The 12848-nt window shown below is 38.2% G+C and overlaps 1 protein-coding gene across 1 annotated transcript in view; it reads right to left on the bottom strand.

The window, feature by feature from the left end:
* Window positions 1–11086, bottom strand: part of LOC126237365 (carbonyl reductase [NADPH] 1-like) — a 71453-nt gene extending 60367 nt beyond the window's left edge. Inside the window, exon 1 of the mRNA XM_049947439.1 lies at window positions 10940–11086. Within this exon, the coding sequence (XP_049803396.1) occupies window positions 10940–10954 (15 nt within the window). The 5' untranslated portion in view covers window positions 10955–11086. The remainder of the gene's footprint in view (window positions 1–10939) is intronic.
* Between the last annotated feature and the right edge of the window lie 1762 nt (window positions 11087–12848).

Raw genomic sequence — 12848 nt, 5'->3', positions numbered from 1 at the left:
CCCCCCCCAGAGAGGCCTTCAATGTACTCTTTCCACCTATGCTCTGTCTCTCCTCGGCATTTAACAGTGGAATTCCCATTCCATTCCTAATGTTACCACCCTTGCTTTTAATTTCACCAAAGCTTATTTTGAATTTCCTATATGGTGAGTCAGCTCTGCCGACAATCATTTCTTTTTCGATTTTTTCACATTTTTCATGCAGCCATTTCATCTTAGCTTCCCTGCACTTCCTATTTATTTCATTCCTCAGCAGCTTGTATTTCTGAATTTCACTGAACATTTTTGTAGTTCCTTCTTTCATCGATTAACTGAAGTATGTCTTCTGCTACCCATGGTTTCTTTGCAGTTACCTTCTCTGTACCTATGTTTTTCTTCCCAATGTCTGTGATTTCCCTTTTCAGAGATGTTCATTCCTCTTAACTATACTGTCTACTGAGCTATTCCTTAATGCTGTATCCATAGCATTGGAGAACTTCAAGCAACTTCAGCCTACTCTTCATCACTTGTGATCTGCGTCTACATGTGCACCTTACAATCCAGTATCTGATTTCAGAATCTCTGTGTGATCATGATGTAATCTAATTGAAATTTACCCGTATCACCTCGGCTTTTCCAAGTATACCTCCTCCTCTTGTTATTCTTGAACAGATTATTCGCTATGACTAGCTGAAATTTATTACAGAACTCACTTAGTCTTTCTTGTCTCTTATTCTTTGTCCCAAGCCCATATTCTCCTGTAACCTTTGCTCTACTCCTTCCCCTACAACTGCATTCCAGTCCCCCATGAGTATTAGATTTTCGTTTCCCTTTATGTACGCAGTCAGTATCCACATTTACTTTCTCTATCACTTCATCTTCAGCTTGCGACATCGGCATGTATACCTGCACTGTTGTTGTTAGTGTTGGTTTGCTGTTGGTTCTGATAAGAACAACCCTATCACTGAACTGTTCACAGTAATTCACTCTCCGGTCTTCCTTCCTATTCATAATGAATCCTACTCCCATTATAGCATTTTCTGCTGCTGTTGATATTACCCTGTATTCATCTGACCAGAAATCCTTGGTCTTTTTTCCATTTCTTTTCACTGACCCCTACCGCATCTAATTTGAGCCTTTGCATTTCCCTTTTCAGACTTTCTAGCTTCCCTACTACGTTCAAGCTTCTGACATTCCATGCCCTGACTCACAGAACATTATCCTTTCATCGGTTACTCAATCTTTTCTCACGGTCACCTCCCCTCTGGCAATCACCTCCCGAAGATCCAAATGGGGGACTATTCCAGAATCTTTTGCCACTGCAGAGATCATCATGACACTTTCAAGTACAGGCCATATGTCCTATGGATACACGTTGTGTGCCTTTAATGTAGTGGTTTCCATTGCGTTCTGCATCCTCTTGTTGTCGATCATTGCTGATTCTTCCACCTTTATGGGCAGTTTCCCACCCCAAGGCCAAGAGAGTTCCCTGTAACTCTGTCCACTCCTCTGTCCTTTTTGACAAAGCCATTGTCAGAACGAGTGTGACTTATTATGTAATCAAAATTTAAGCAGTGGTGTGTTTTGAAACCAGGACCGAGGACATTTTGATTTCTAATCAAAGATGCTACACCTAGACCATGGGCGGAGCTGCTTACGGTTCTGCAAACGCACCCACTCCTGTACTTCCTCATCTGACTGAAACTACCATCCACACAAGTCTTTCTTCAGGTCACCAAAGAGGTGAAAATCACATACTGAATGAACCAGGCTGTACAGAGTATGTCACAGTGTTTCCTGACCAATTTGCTGAAGCTTAGCCTTTGTACAATTGGCAAAACAAGGGCAGGCATTATCATGCAACAGAAAGAGTCTGTCCAACAGCATTCCAACAGCCGAGGGCAAATGGCAAAACCAACAGTGAAATCGTCCTACATCTCCCCCACCAAAGATATCCAAAGCTGTTCACACAAGTTCTGGAAAAGTCTTTATAACCTCCTTCAACTGCAGCGGACCTCTGCTCACTGAATTCCTCAAGTGTGGAACCGCAATCAATCTGCAGCACTATGATGACAATTTGCACTTTGTTTAGTTCTGCAGTAACTGCGACGCACCATAATGTCAAATTGCAGGAATGTTGTCAGATAGGATCACCCTGTTGCATGATAACACCCACATCCACACTATCAATCAATATGGTTGGGAAACACAGCGACATCCTTCGTATAGCCCAGAACTTTCATTGTATGATTTTCACATCCTTGGTGACCTGAAGAAAGACATGCCTGGATGTTAGTTTCAGTCAGATGAGGAAATACCAGCTTGGGTGAAGTTGTGGATCTGTCAGCAGCCAACCGCATTCTATGATAAACGAATTGACCATCTCGTCTCCCAATGGGTCATATCTCTTAACGCATGTGGTGATTACTTTTGAATGGAACTGTTCTGCAGTCTCATTGTGGCAGGTGTTCGGTTTGCCCCTTATATTTTTTTCAAGCCGGTTCTCATAAAGGTCTCAGTAATTCTAAGGGACTGTCATCAATTCCAAGTGTCTTGTTTTGACTGAGGTCATATAGTGTTATGTCAAATTCTTCTGACAGTATTGTATCTATAATTACACCTACAACTACTTCCTCTTCCCTTTTTGTAACACTGCCTTCAAGCTATTTTCCCTTGCATGGGCCTTGTCTATATTCCTTCCAGATTTCTATTTTCCCTTCTTTGCATAGTACTTATCTGTCATCTGAGCTCTTGATATTCACACATCTGCTTCCCTTTCCTCCAAAGATCACTTTAATTTTCCTATAGATGACATATATCTTTCTCATAGTTAAGATTGATTCTACCAAGCAGTGTCTTCTTCCAGTTCTTTACCCCAGTCCATGCTCTCTCTATTCTCTGTTTTCTTACTAGCAAATTCCAGTCTCCCGTCCGAATCAAATTTTCATTTCCCTTAACCGTCTGAATAATTTCTTTTGTCTCATCATACATTCTTTCAAGATATTCATCATTGGCATCTGCAGGTGGAGTTAGTTGGCATATAAAGTTATGCTGTCATTGTGTGTGTTGCCTTTTTGCTTGTCTGGCCAATGACAATACATTCACTATACTATTCGTAGAAACTTATCCATATTTCTTCTTTCTTTGTCATTATTGGAAACACTTCTGCATTACCCCTACGTAATTGTGTGTTGATAATCCTGTACTCACTTGATCAGAAGCCATGTTCATTCTCCCACCAAACTTCCGATTCCCACAGTATCTAATTTCAACCTACCCATCATCATTTTAAATTTTCTAACCTACCTACCAAATTAAGGGATCTTATATTACACGCTATGACCTGTAGAATGTCTGTTTTGTTTTTCCTGACGAGAGCATCCCAAGTCATCTCTACCCCAAGATCCAAATGGGGGACTACATTACATCCAGAATATTTTTCCCAATGGTGTGCCATAATCATTTAGACATACAGTAGAGCAGCATGCCTTTAGGTAAAATAATGGCTGTTGTTTCACCCTGTTTTTTACCATTCACAGGACCAGCACAGCCAGGCAATGCTGAATAATGCTATAAAGTCAGATCAGTTACTGATCAAACTACTGAAAGACTGCTGTCCCTCTTTAGGTTTGTCTTGTCTTTCCACAGATACCCCTCTGTTCCTGTTGCACCTGTTTGTTGTTGAGGCACATAACCTTGGCAATGTGCACAGTTCATAGGAAGCTCCCAGACAGTATAATACAGAAACTTAGGACAGTTATCTATGCAGCTCAGAGCAAGGAGAAGCTTGAAAAAGAAACAATCCCGATTACTGAAGATGCAAATGAGTAACTTCTTCAAAACAGTATTTTCATAAATCAGTCTAAAACAATGTATGCAGTGTTTTACACCAGAGTGGAAGGTACAGCATACAATTAATATAAATACAAAGTCAATCAAAGATGCAAGTAGCACAAAAATTTTAACAACTATCATGATACGCATTTGATATGGGGCGAGGGAGCACAAAGATGCGCTGTGTAAAAAGATTCACACAGATTTTCCTCATACACAAAACAACTCACCAAACAGTAGAAATGATAAATCGATTACAGGCACTGAAAGCTTTGCTGACATTCAAGCAAGGGTTTGGTGGTATCACCCCTCCTCCAGTCGCGTCCCAAAATCTTGGTTGCAATGAAAGACTGATCTGTAGTATATTCTGAGGTCTAATTTGGGTTGGAAGGTGATAATTTGGTTGTGAGTCAGCATAGCCAACAATGCGAATGTCAAATACAGGTTGTGTAATAGACTGATCTGTATCATATCCTAATGTTTACATTTGTGCCATATTTAATGCATCCTTCATCATAAAAACTAAAACTATGAAGTAAATTCAGAAAACCTATATTAGATTATGGACAAGTCCCTGCTGAGTATTCTGAAGGACATTATTTACATGTTTCACACATAAAGAACAAAACAAACAAAAAAATAAAAAATCAGAAGGATGTACACACACCTCTACAACTATGTTGTGTCCGATGAATACACTTGCCAGGACCGTAGTCCTGCAGCTTAACTAGGGTGAGTGATTGTGTGGGGTGGAATGCCTGAGGGAAGAAAGGAGGTAGAGGCATTAGGCGCGTGGGGCAGGAATGTAACATGGCACCAACACTGGTGAGTTTGTGTAGCACAAAATCATGACGACATGGAGGAGTAGGCCTAGATTTGAAGGGGGTGACAATGCAGAGAAAAAGAGGTTCATGGGGATAAGGGAGTGGTGATGGATGAGTCAACTTACGATCCTAGGATAGTGTGAGTACAGGTACAGGGCAGGGTCATTCCATATCAAATCACCCAATAAAAAATAAATTTTACACCCACCTCCTTAGATTTTCATGAAATTTGGCTTAAATGGTTCTAATACCATCCTGACAACACCTGCCAATTTTTTTCGCTGTATCTCTTATAGTTTTTTTTATAAATTTTTAAAGTTTTTATGTTTTGCGTTTTCCGAACCTTCGGAATCTTTTAGATAACATCATGAATTTTTGCAGCAAGTTTATTTATTATACATATTTGAAGATAAAAATGATACTATTAACATATATTAATAGTTTCTATGAAAAAAATATATATATATATTTTTTAGATGTTTTGTTTTATAAGAATTGCAATATCTAGAGTCTCAGACCTGATAGAATGCTCAAATTTGTTTTAATTTACTCTTAAACATATAGGCTACTTGATAAAACAAAAATAATGATGGCTTTTTAACATGTTTATTAATTATAGTAGATTACATTAGAATTATGTACAAAGATAGTGTACTTACGACACTTATGTATAACCCAACTGATTGCTTGAAACACTGAATTTTTTGAGTAATTTTGGCTTTTTAATAAACATTAATGCTGATTCAAACTGTTTTTCCACTTCATCCGAGAGCTTTCAGTTCTTATGATACAGTCTTTTTTGAAGTAATACATTCTTCCAGTGCTGCTTGATTGAGGTGCGTCTACTACACAGACTATTTGCTCCAAAGGCACTATGCAAGAATCTTCTCTTTCAGGCCAATAAAATGATGCAGCTGGTCCTGAAGGATGTAGAAATAGAATTTCTGCATCTTCTTCATCATTGAATATTGTTTTTACCAGTCCAAAGTACCAGTTACCATCATAATTTGCAGCCACATAGCTATTTATGGATGGTTCAACACGAACCCAATCAGAAGAAGAATGGAAAGAAAATACTAAGGAGGGTTTTACACTATCTGTAGTCCTTCTAATTTCAAGGTTGTTTGTTGGAAGTGGTTTGAAGTTATGAAAACTTCGGTTCGGGTTGCTGAAAAACATTTTTCTAGTTTTAACCGTAGCAAATCAGCTTATTTTTTGTCAATAAAGCAAAAATGAATGTTTTCAGTATTTTTTTCACAAAACTTGTACACATCAATTGCTGTCATTATTTGTTCTTCGTCTGAAAGCTGTAGACTGGCTTTCCTTAAAATTCTTTTAATAGTTCCTCCTAGGCCATCACAAATTGACTTCCCATGACTTGTTGCAAAAAAAGAGTGTTGGGCCTTCAAATTAAAGTGTCTCAAGTGTTCAGTCAAATTTTTAAAACTGTTTCTATTTTTGTACTGCCCAGCACAACCATCCGTAAAGTAGTGAACTGAGTCAATGTCAGTATGATGTAATGACAGCCACTTTGTAATTTCTTTTTGTACAAAGTTAACAAAACCAGTGTCATGTTCTTGGTCATCACTAATAAAACAGTGGTTGGAAACAAAAACATTGTTTTCCTCATTTCTTAGAAAAACTCCAACTGGGTGTAGAGTACAACCACCTCTATTCCAGTGGTAACTTTGGATCTCATTTTGTATAACAAAGGAATAATTTTCACTGAAATCCATCACAATAATTGCTGTTTTGGGTGGTGGGTCTTCTTTCAATCTTTTAAAGGCTGCTGATTGGGATTTTGCTATAAACGAGTGCGGGGTGAGCTTTTCCAATGACCTAACCAATAAAGAAATGTAGTCTTCAACACTGATAGACTGTTTGATCATTTCTGCCCTGTCTGTGTTAACCCACTGACTGATTACAATTTCTTCTTCTAAATCATAAGCTTCACTTAGTTTTTCAGTTAAGTACTCAGTTAGTGCAGTATTTGCAGGACATCTGTCGTAATGATGTAGCATGCAGCTTTGGTTTTCCGTGTTGCAAACAAGCATCTTAATTAGGTCTTTATAAGATTCTTCAATTTACACAGCATCCAGTAATAGTTTAACATTCTGGTGGATACTGCATACACATACAGTGTGTGTGCCTGCAGCACCAGCAAGGATACACCATTTAGGTCTCAAGAAACAAAATTTTGAAAATCCTACTTCTACCTCGGGATTCTCCCATTTGAAAGAATAATAGAGTTCTCTCAAGTTACACAAAATGAGTCTTTTTTGCGTGTACACATTTTTTTTAACACTTACTTTGTCTTTTGTTCCAGGTAGCACTCTGGAACTTTCATCCTTTTCATAAAAATCTGTTACAAGTCTTACTGTATTTTCAGAAAGAGTTTTACCTTTTTTTGGATCAGGAGTTTCCAAAATACCCTTTTCAGATTTTAGCTTTCTAGCTTGTCGCACTATGAACTCACTTACATTAAATTCTTTCATCACTTTATTTCGACTCCAAGAATCTGGAGACAAGGTCAGAATCTGGATTTTTCTAGACCTCCCAACAGATGAAATATTCTCTTTCATAAGAGAAATCATTATATCAAAATCCTTTGCTTTCTCAACCACACTTGTATCTTCTTCATCATCATCAGAACTTGGTGCATCATATTTTAATGCTTTTGAAACCGCCTTTTTTGCAGTCTTTTCAATACTGCTAACCTTCCTTTTAAAATAAGAACCTTTACTTTGTTCTGACAAGCCATGAAGCTTTATCGGTGTTAAACCTAAATTATCAAGAGCAATGTTTGTTTGTACGAGGGATTCATTTATGGATTCCAATGATTCTAATTCAACCATGACTTCATCATCTGTTTCACTTTCATTGACTTCAACTCTTAATTTTTCCTCACAAAAGTTACAGCATGTTGAGCAAAGCTTTTGTCCAGGTTTTATGCTAATATTTTTTGTCAGTAATTGTTTTCAAAAACATTTAAAAAGTAGTAGCTGTGGTGTGAACATATATTCTTAAATTCACACAGATTAATTCCCGATTGTAAGTGGATCAAATCTTTTTCTTTCTCACTCAATTCAGATACCGGTTGTAACATTTTTGAAGGTGTGTAGGTTGTTTGGAAACAGTCAGATTTTTTAAATAACCCTACGCTGCAGGTTTGAATATCTGACATACTGATTTCACTTTTGGTCTGATTACTGTTCTGGTTACTTTTATACGATATTGGAAAAGAATCTGTGTAAACTAAGTAACAGTACTTACTGAAAGTTCGAATAAACTTAATAAAATACTATCCAAACACTATTTAACACTCTAATAATTTTTTACTTCAAAACAAAATCCAAGCGTACATTGTTACTCCAAGAAGACAAAAACTTATTTTCGGTGTCTAAGTCACTTGGTACTTTTTATTTTTAAAATTAGATAACTATTAAACAGGTTAAAAAGCCAACATAATTTTTCTTTTATCTAATAAGCTATAGAATTAAGAGTGTTTTAAAACAAATTTGAGCTTTCTATCAGGTCTGAGACTCGATATTGCAGTTTTTGTAAAACTAAACATCCGTTAGCTAAAAAAAAAAAAAAAAAAAAAAAAAAAAAAAAAAAAAAAAAAAAAAAAACCCACACCTTGTAAATTTTTTTTCATTTGAAAGATTTTAATATATCTTTACGGTAATTTTTTTTAACATTTTGATATAATACACAAACTTATTCCAAAATTTCATACTGGTATCTTGAGTATTCTTTAATATACAAATTTTTTTAGTTGTGAGGACGAGGACACGTTTAAGTTACGATTTCCGACTGCTGAAACAACGCCAAATCTAAAAACTTTAAAAATTTATAAAAAAAACTATAAGAGATAGAGCAAAAAAGTTTTACAAGTGCTTTCAGGATGATAAAAGAAGTAATTGTACCAAGTTTCATCAAAATCTGACATGGTTGGTGTCAAGGCCTGGGTGACTTGACATGGAATGACCCGGAACAGCATGTTAAGCTGACATGACCATCAGCCAACTGTTCACCAGAATGAATGGCCAGCACCAAACTATCGACAAGAACGGAGCTGACCACCAAGCGGCACATCATGCTGCTGAGCATAACACACTTGATTTCAGTGGAACTGTGGCACCTGGACTGTTCCCATCAACACTAATTTCTCTATGTTGAGGGGAACTGCCATTGTGACACATCCTCCCCAGCTTCCCCTTCCTCTGTTCTGTCACTCTTCCCAATCCACTCCTCCACATCATCATCATCATCATCATCATCATCATAATAATAATAATAATAATAATAATAATAATAATAATAATATCACTGTGTGCTACATGCTCGCACTGGTGCCAGTTGTGTGTTGCATCCCTATTCCATGCACCTGCTGCTTCCACCCCAACCATAAACCACTGTTCTACAACCTTCCCTCCCACCCCCTGCCTCCTTTCTCTCCCACTCCATTAACCCAAGCTATTTGTTTTCTATGAGAACTTCCCATTACCATACATAAAAACAATATTTGTAATTCAGAAAAGAGCAGTGAGGTATATAGCAATAATACCACCCAGATACTCCTGTAGACAAGCGGTCATGCAGTATAATATTATGACAGTGTACTCACTGTATATATGTATATCAGAATATTATGGCAATGAGAACAAATGATATTCACATTCTTAAAAAAGACATACATGACCATGGAACAAGACAAAAGGAAAATTATTATGCAAGACAGTGAAATTTCAAACTGACAACAAGTGCTCCTGGTGAAGCGGGCGAAAGGGTTTTTAATAATCTACAAACCTCAATTAGCTAAATGAAAGAAATTAATTTTTTAAAAATCACGTAACCATCTCTCTCATGGTGAAATGTTAATACAGTTCAAGTGAGTATTTAAAAGGAAAGTAAATATCTTGTAACAGAAAATATGCAATAACCTTTTATGTGCTTTAAAGCGCAATGCTGTTTTTGGTTGTGCTTAACCGTGAACAAAAACAGTGCCTGGGTGGTTCATTTTAAAGCTTAGCCATGTTTTGTTTTATTGCACATTTATTGTTTATACATCCACAGTCATTTACAGAAATAAATGCAGGAGGGGAAGAAAGACTCAAGGTCTGAATTACCATTTTTGATATGAATGAGCTGGTCAGATTCACAATGTGTCATGTCACATGCCACTTAACATATAACTGGTTAAATGACAATCTTGTCGAACAATGGGAAATCACTTTCATAACGTATGACAATCCTGTAGTAAATAAAAATTCCTACTCCATATTCTAGGGGGCGGGGGGGAGGGGGTGAAGAGCAATTACGTCTCCCACTGTGGAAGTCTATTTACCTACTCACTTTAATTAAGTCCTGCTGTAATGGAACATGGTAAGTGCAATCACAATACAGATGTTTAATGTGTTTGACTCTCAGCTGGAAATTGCCATCTAGAGTCCACGGACAAAGAATAAACAAATAAAATATAATGATGATGAGTAGGTCTTCACTCTAGGACACGGGCAGTGCCAGTCAGAAAGTGTTTCCTCTGTAGTGTACACAGGTTGGAAACGCATCTGTTAGCCGATAGAAGAATTGTTTTATGCTATCACTGATAGGAAAGAAAAAGAGGTAACGTATTTAGAGTGCCAACTTTGAAACCATTTCATATTCTTTGCAGATCGGAGACTATTATGCTGACACACGGACTGGCGTCATAGACCAAGGTGTATGTTATGATGGAAGACGGCGATTTGGTTACGAGTTGGTAAAGATGGCACATGAAATGTCAGGACACAAAGCTTAGCACCAGTTGGAGATCTCTTGTGTCTCACTGGAAGAACATGAATGTAAAGAAACTCCTGGGCAGATTGAAACTCAAACTCTGGCACATGCCATTCACATGCACGTTCTTGACCGTTGATCTACACGGGCATAAAGAAATAAAATGGGTATTGCAAACAAAATGGGCGTATACCTGTATGTATTTAATGACGTGCAATTAATGTGAACAGAAACACAGTATACGATTATTCTGTTTTCTGGATAACGTATAATTCAAATTATTTTCAGACTTGAAGTAATAGCTACTTAAGTGACTTTATTTTAACATAGTTTTTTAGATTATGTAAAGATACAATACACAGTAATCAAAATGTGTGATAAACAAACTAGCAGACAACTCAACTCCGAAGAATTCGTAATTAATATTTCGACTCCTTGCAGCTGCCTGTCACCGACGTAAAAACATTTTCTACCATATAATTAATTTTTACTAATTTGTATATTGAAATTGTTCTTTTACATACCACAGCAACCTTCATTTTATCGAAAAAATTATTCCGAAAGCATTCAAATACACTTTTACCGCCAACGACCAAAGTAACTATAGATAAATAGAACCAAAGAGACAAGGGACAACAATAGAACCAAAGACACAACACAGACAAGGGACACAGTAACTTTCCAATTTTTATTTTAGTATACTTTAGGCCAGTCTACACACAAAGATCTGGGCATCTGTTGGTGAACATCTCATCGCTGCAGACATCACTTAAATCTGGTTTTTGAAACTTTGTAAGAGAACCAAAGACACAACACAGACAAGGGACACAGTAACTTTCCAATTTTTATTTTAGTATACTTTAGGCCAGTCTACACACAAAGATCTGGGCATCTGTTGGTGAACATCTCATCGCTGCAGACATCACTTAAATCTGGTTTTTGAAACTTTGTAAGAAAGCTTTCACGAGGTAGTTTGAATATATTGCAAGTCTCGTTGTGCGCGAGGCTTATGGCTCAATTACACTTTCTTATTGTGGGAGAACTGCGTTTAGGCGAGTCCTACATTCAATGCACTTTACTTGAATAATTAGTATGCTTCCAAATTACAGTAATCACAAGAAACATGAAAATAAAATTAACACAACTGAAGGAAACAATTCGCTGACTGAAGCTAAGAGAGCGAAAATCTCAGTAAATAATCAACAACGGAACAATCTACAATATAACTCAAAAACCACGGAACGTCCGCGCGCCACGGCAAGGAATAACCATGTCAGCCATCGCTCCTAGCGGCCAGCTAGCGAACTCAGTTGACACTGGTAAGCGATCAGCTGATCCCTCCCTGACAGATGCGTGATCGCCTTTCGCCACGCAGACACCCCCCCCCCCCCCCCCACGCCTAACCGCCGCCAAATGGGAAGCGGAGCGTCGTCTTCGTTAATTGGCAGGAAGTGCGACCGGACTGCTTCTAACTTTGTAGCTGCGTCGCTCGGGCTGAAGGAGGTGGCTGTCAGACGTTGGCATTTATCGGGGATGGGGAATGTTATCATCAAAACATTTCTCCAAGACAAACGCTAGTTTAACTCGGTCGATAGACACAGTGTTTCTCTTGCCATTAACCAAAATGTCCATTTTTTTTATCTTGCTACTACACTATGTGGTCCAGTGTGTGGTGGCTTGAGTGTGGGCTTATTTTGTAGTATGATGTGGGTGCAACATTTCAACTCTTTATGGACGAACGTTGCTGCATGCCATGTCGTGACACTGGTTGTGGTCGCGTGTGCGAGATCCGTTCTCTCAAATGCGCTATGAACTGCAGTGACAGTGATACGTCCCCGGCAGGGCGCCGGATCGACAAACTCTCTGGCAACTATAGTGTTTCCCCACAGATAAAGTCAGTAGAGGATGCATCGAGATCTGGCTTGCTTATAATGAGGAGGCCGAACAGAGCTAATGGTAGGGCTGTCGTCCACTTCTGTTCATGACAAATGAGGATGGCAGCAATTAGGGTCTGGTGCAACTGCTCGATCATATCATTGTTGGCTGGATGATAACTCGCTGTTGTGTGATGTGACACACTGCAAAAACGTAAGCAAATAGGACTCGAATTGGCATCCTCTGTCAGTTATATGCAGTGGGCATTTGAAGTGAGTGACCCAGTTAGATATAAAGCCAGCGGGTAGTGTCTTGGCAGAGACATTATCTAGAATAATAGCATCTGGCCAGTGTGTGAATCTATCAACAATGTTTAACAACTGTTGTTGACCTTCTGATGGTGATAGCGGTTGCACGACGTCAACATGTATGTAGGTGAAACTCTCGGTCGATGTGGGAATTTGCCTACTGGTACTTGAACGTGACGTGAAATTTTCCTGTGTTGACAATTCATGCACGCGCAAGACCATCGATGGCAGTTGTTTTGTATCCCAGGCC

The sequence above is a fragment of the Schistocerca nitens genome, chromosome 1 (assembly GCF_023898315.1).
Source record: "Schistocerca nitens isolate TAMUIC-IGC-003100 chromosome 1, iqSchNite1.1, whole genome shotgun sequence".
NCBI lineage: Eukaryota > Metazoa > Arthropoda > Insecta > Orthoptera > Acrididae > Schistocerca > Schistocerca nitens.
This window is presented reverse-complemented; position numbering and strand designations above follow the sequence as displayed.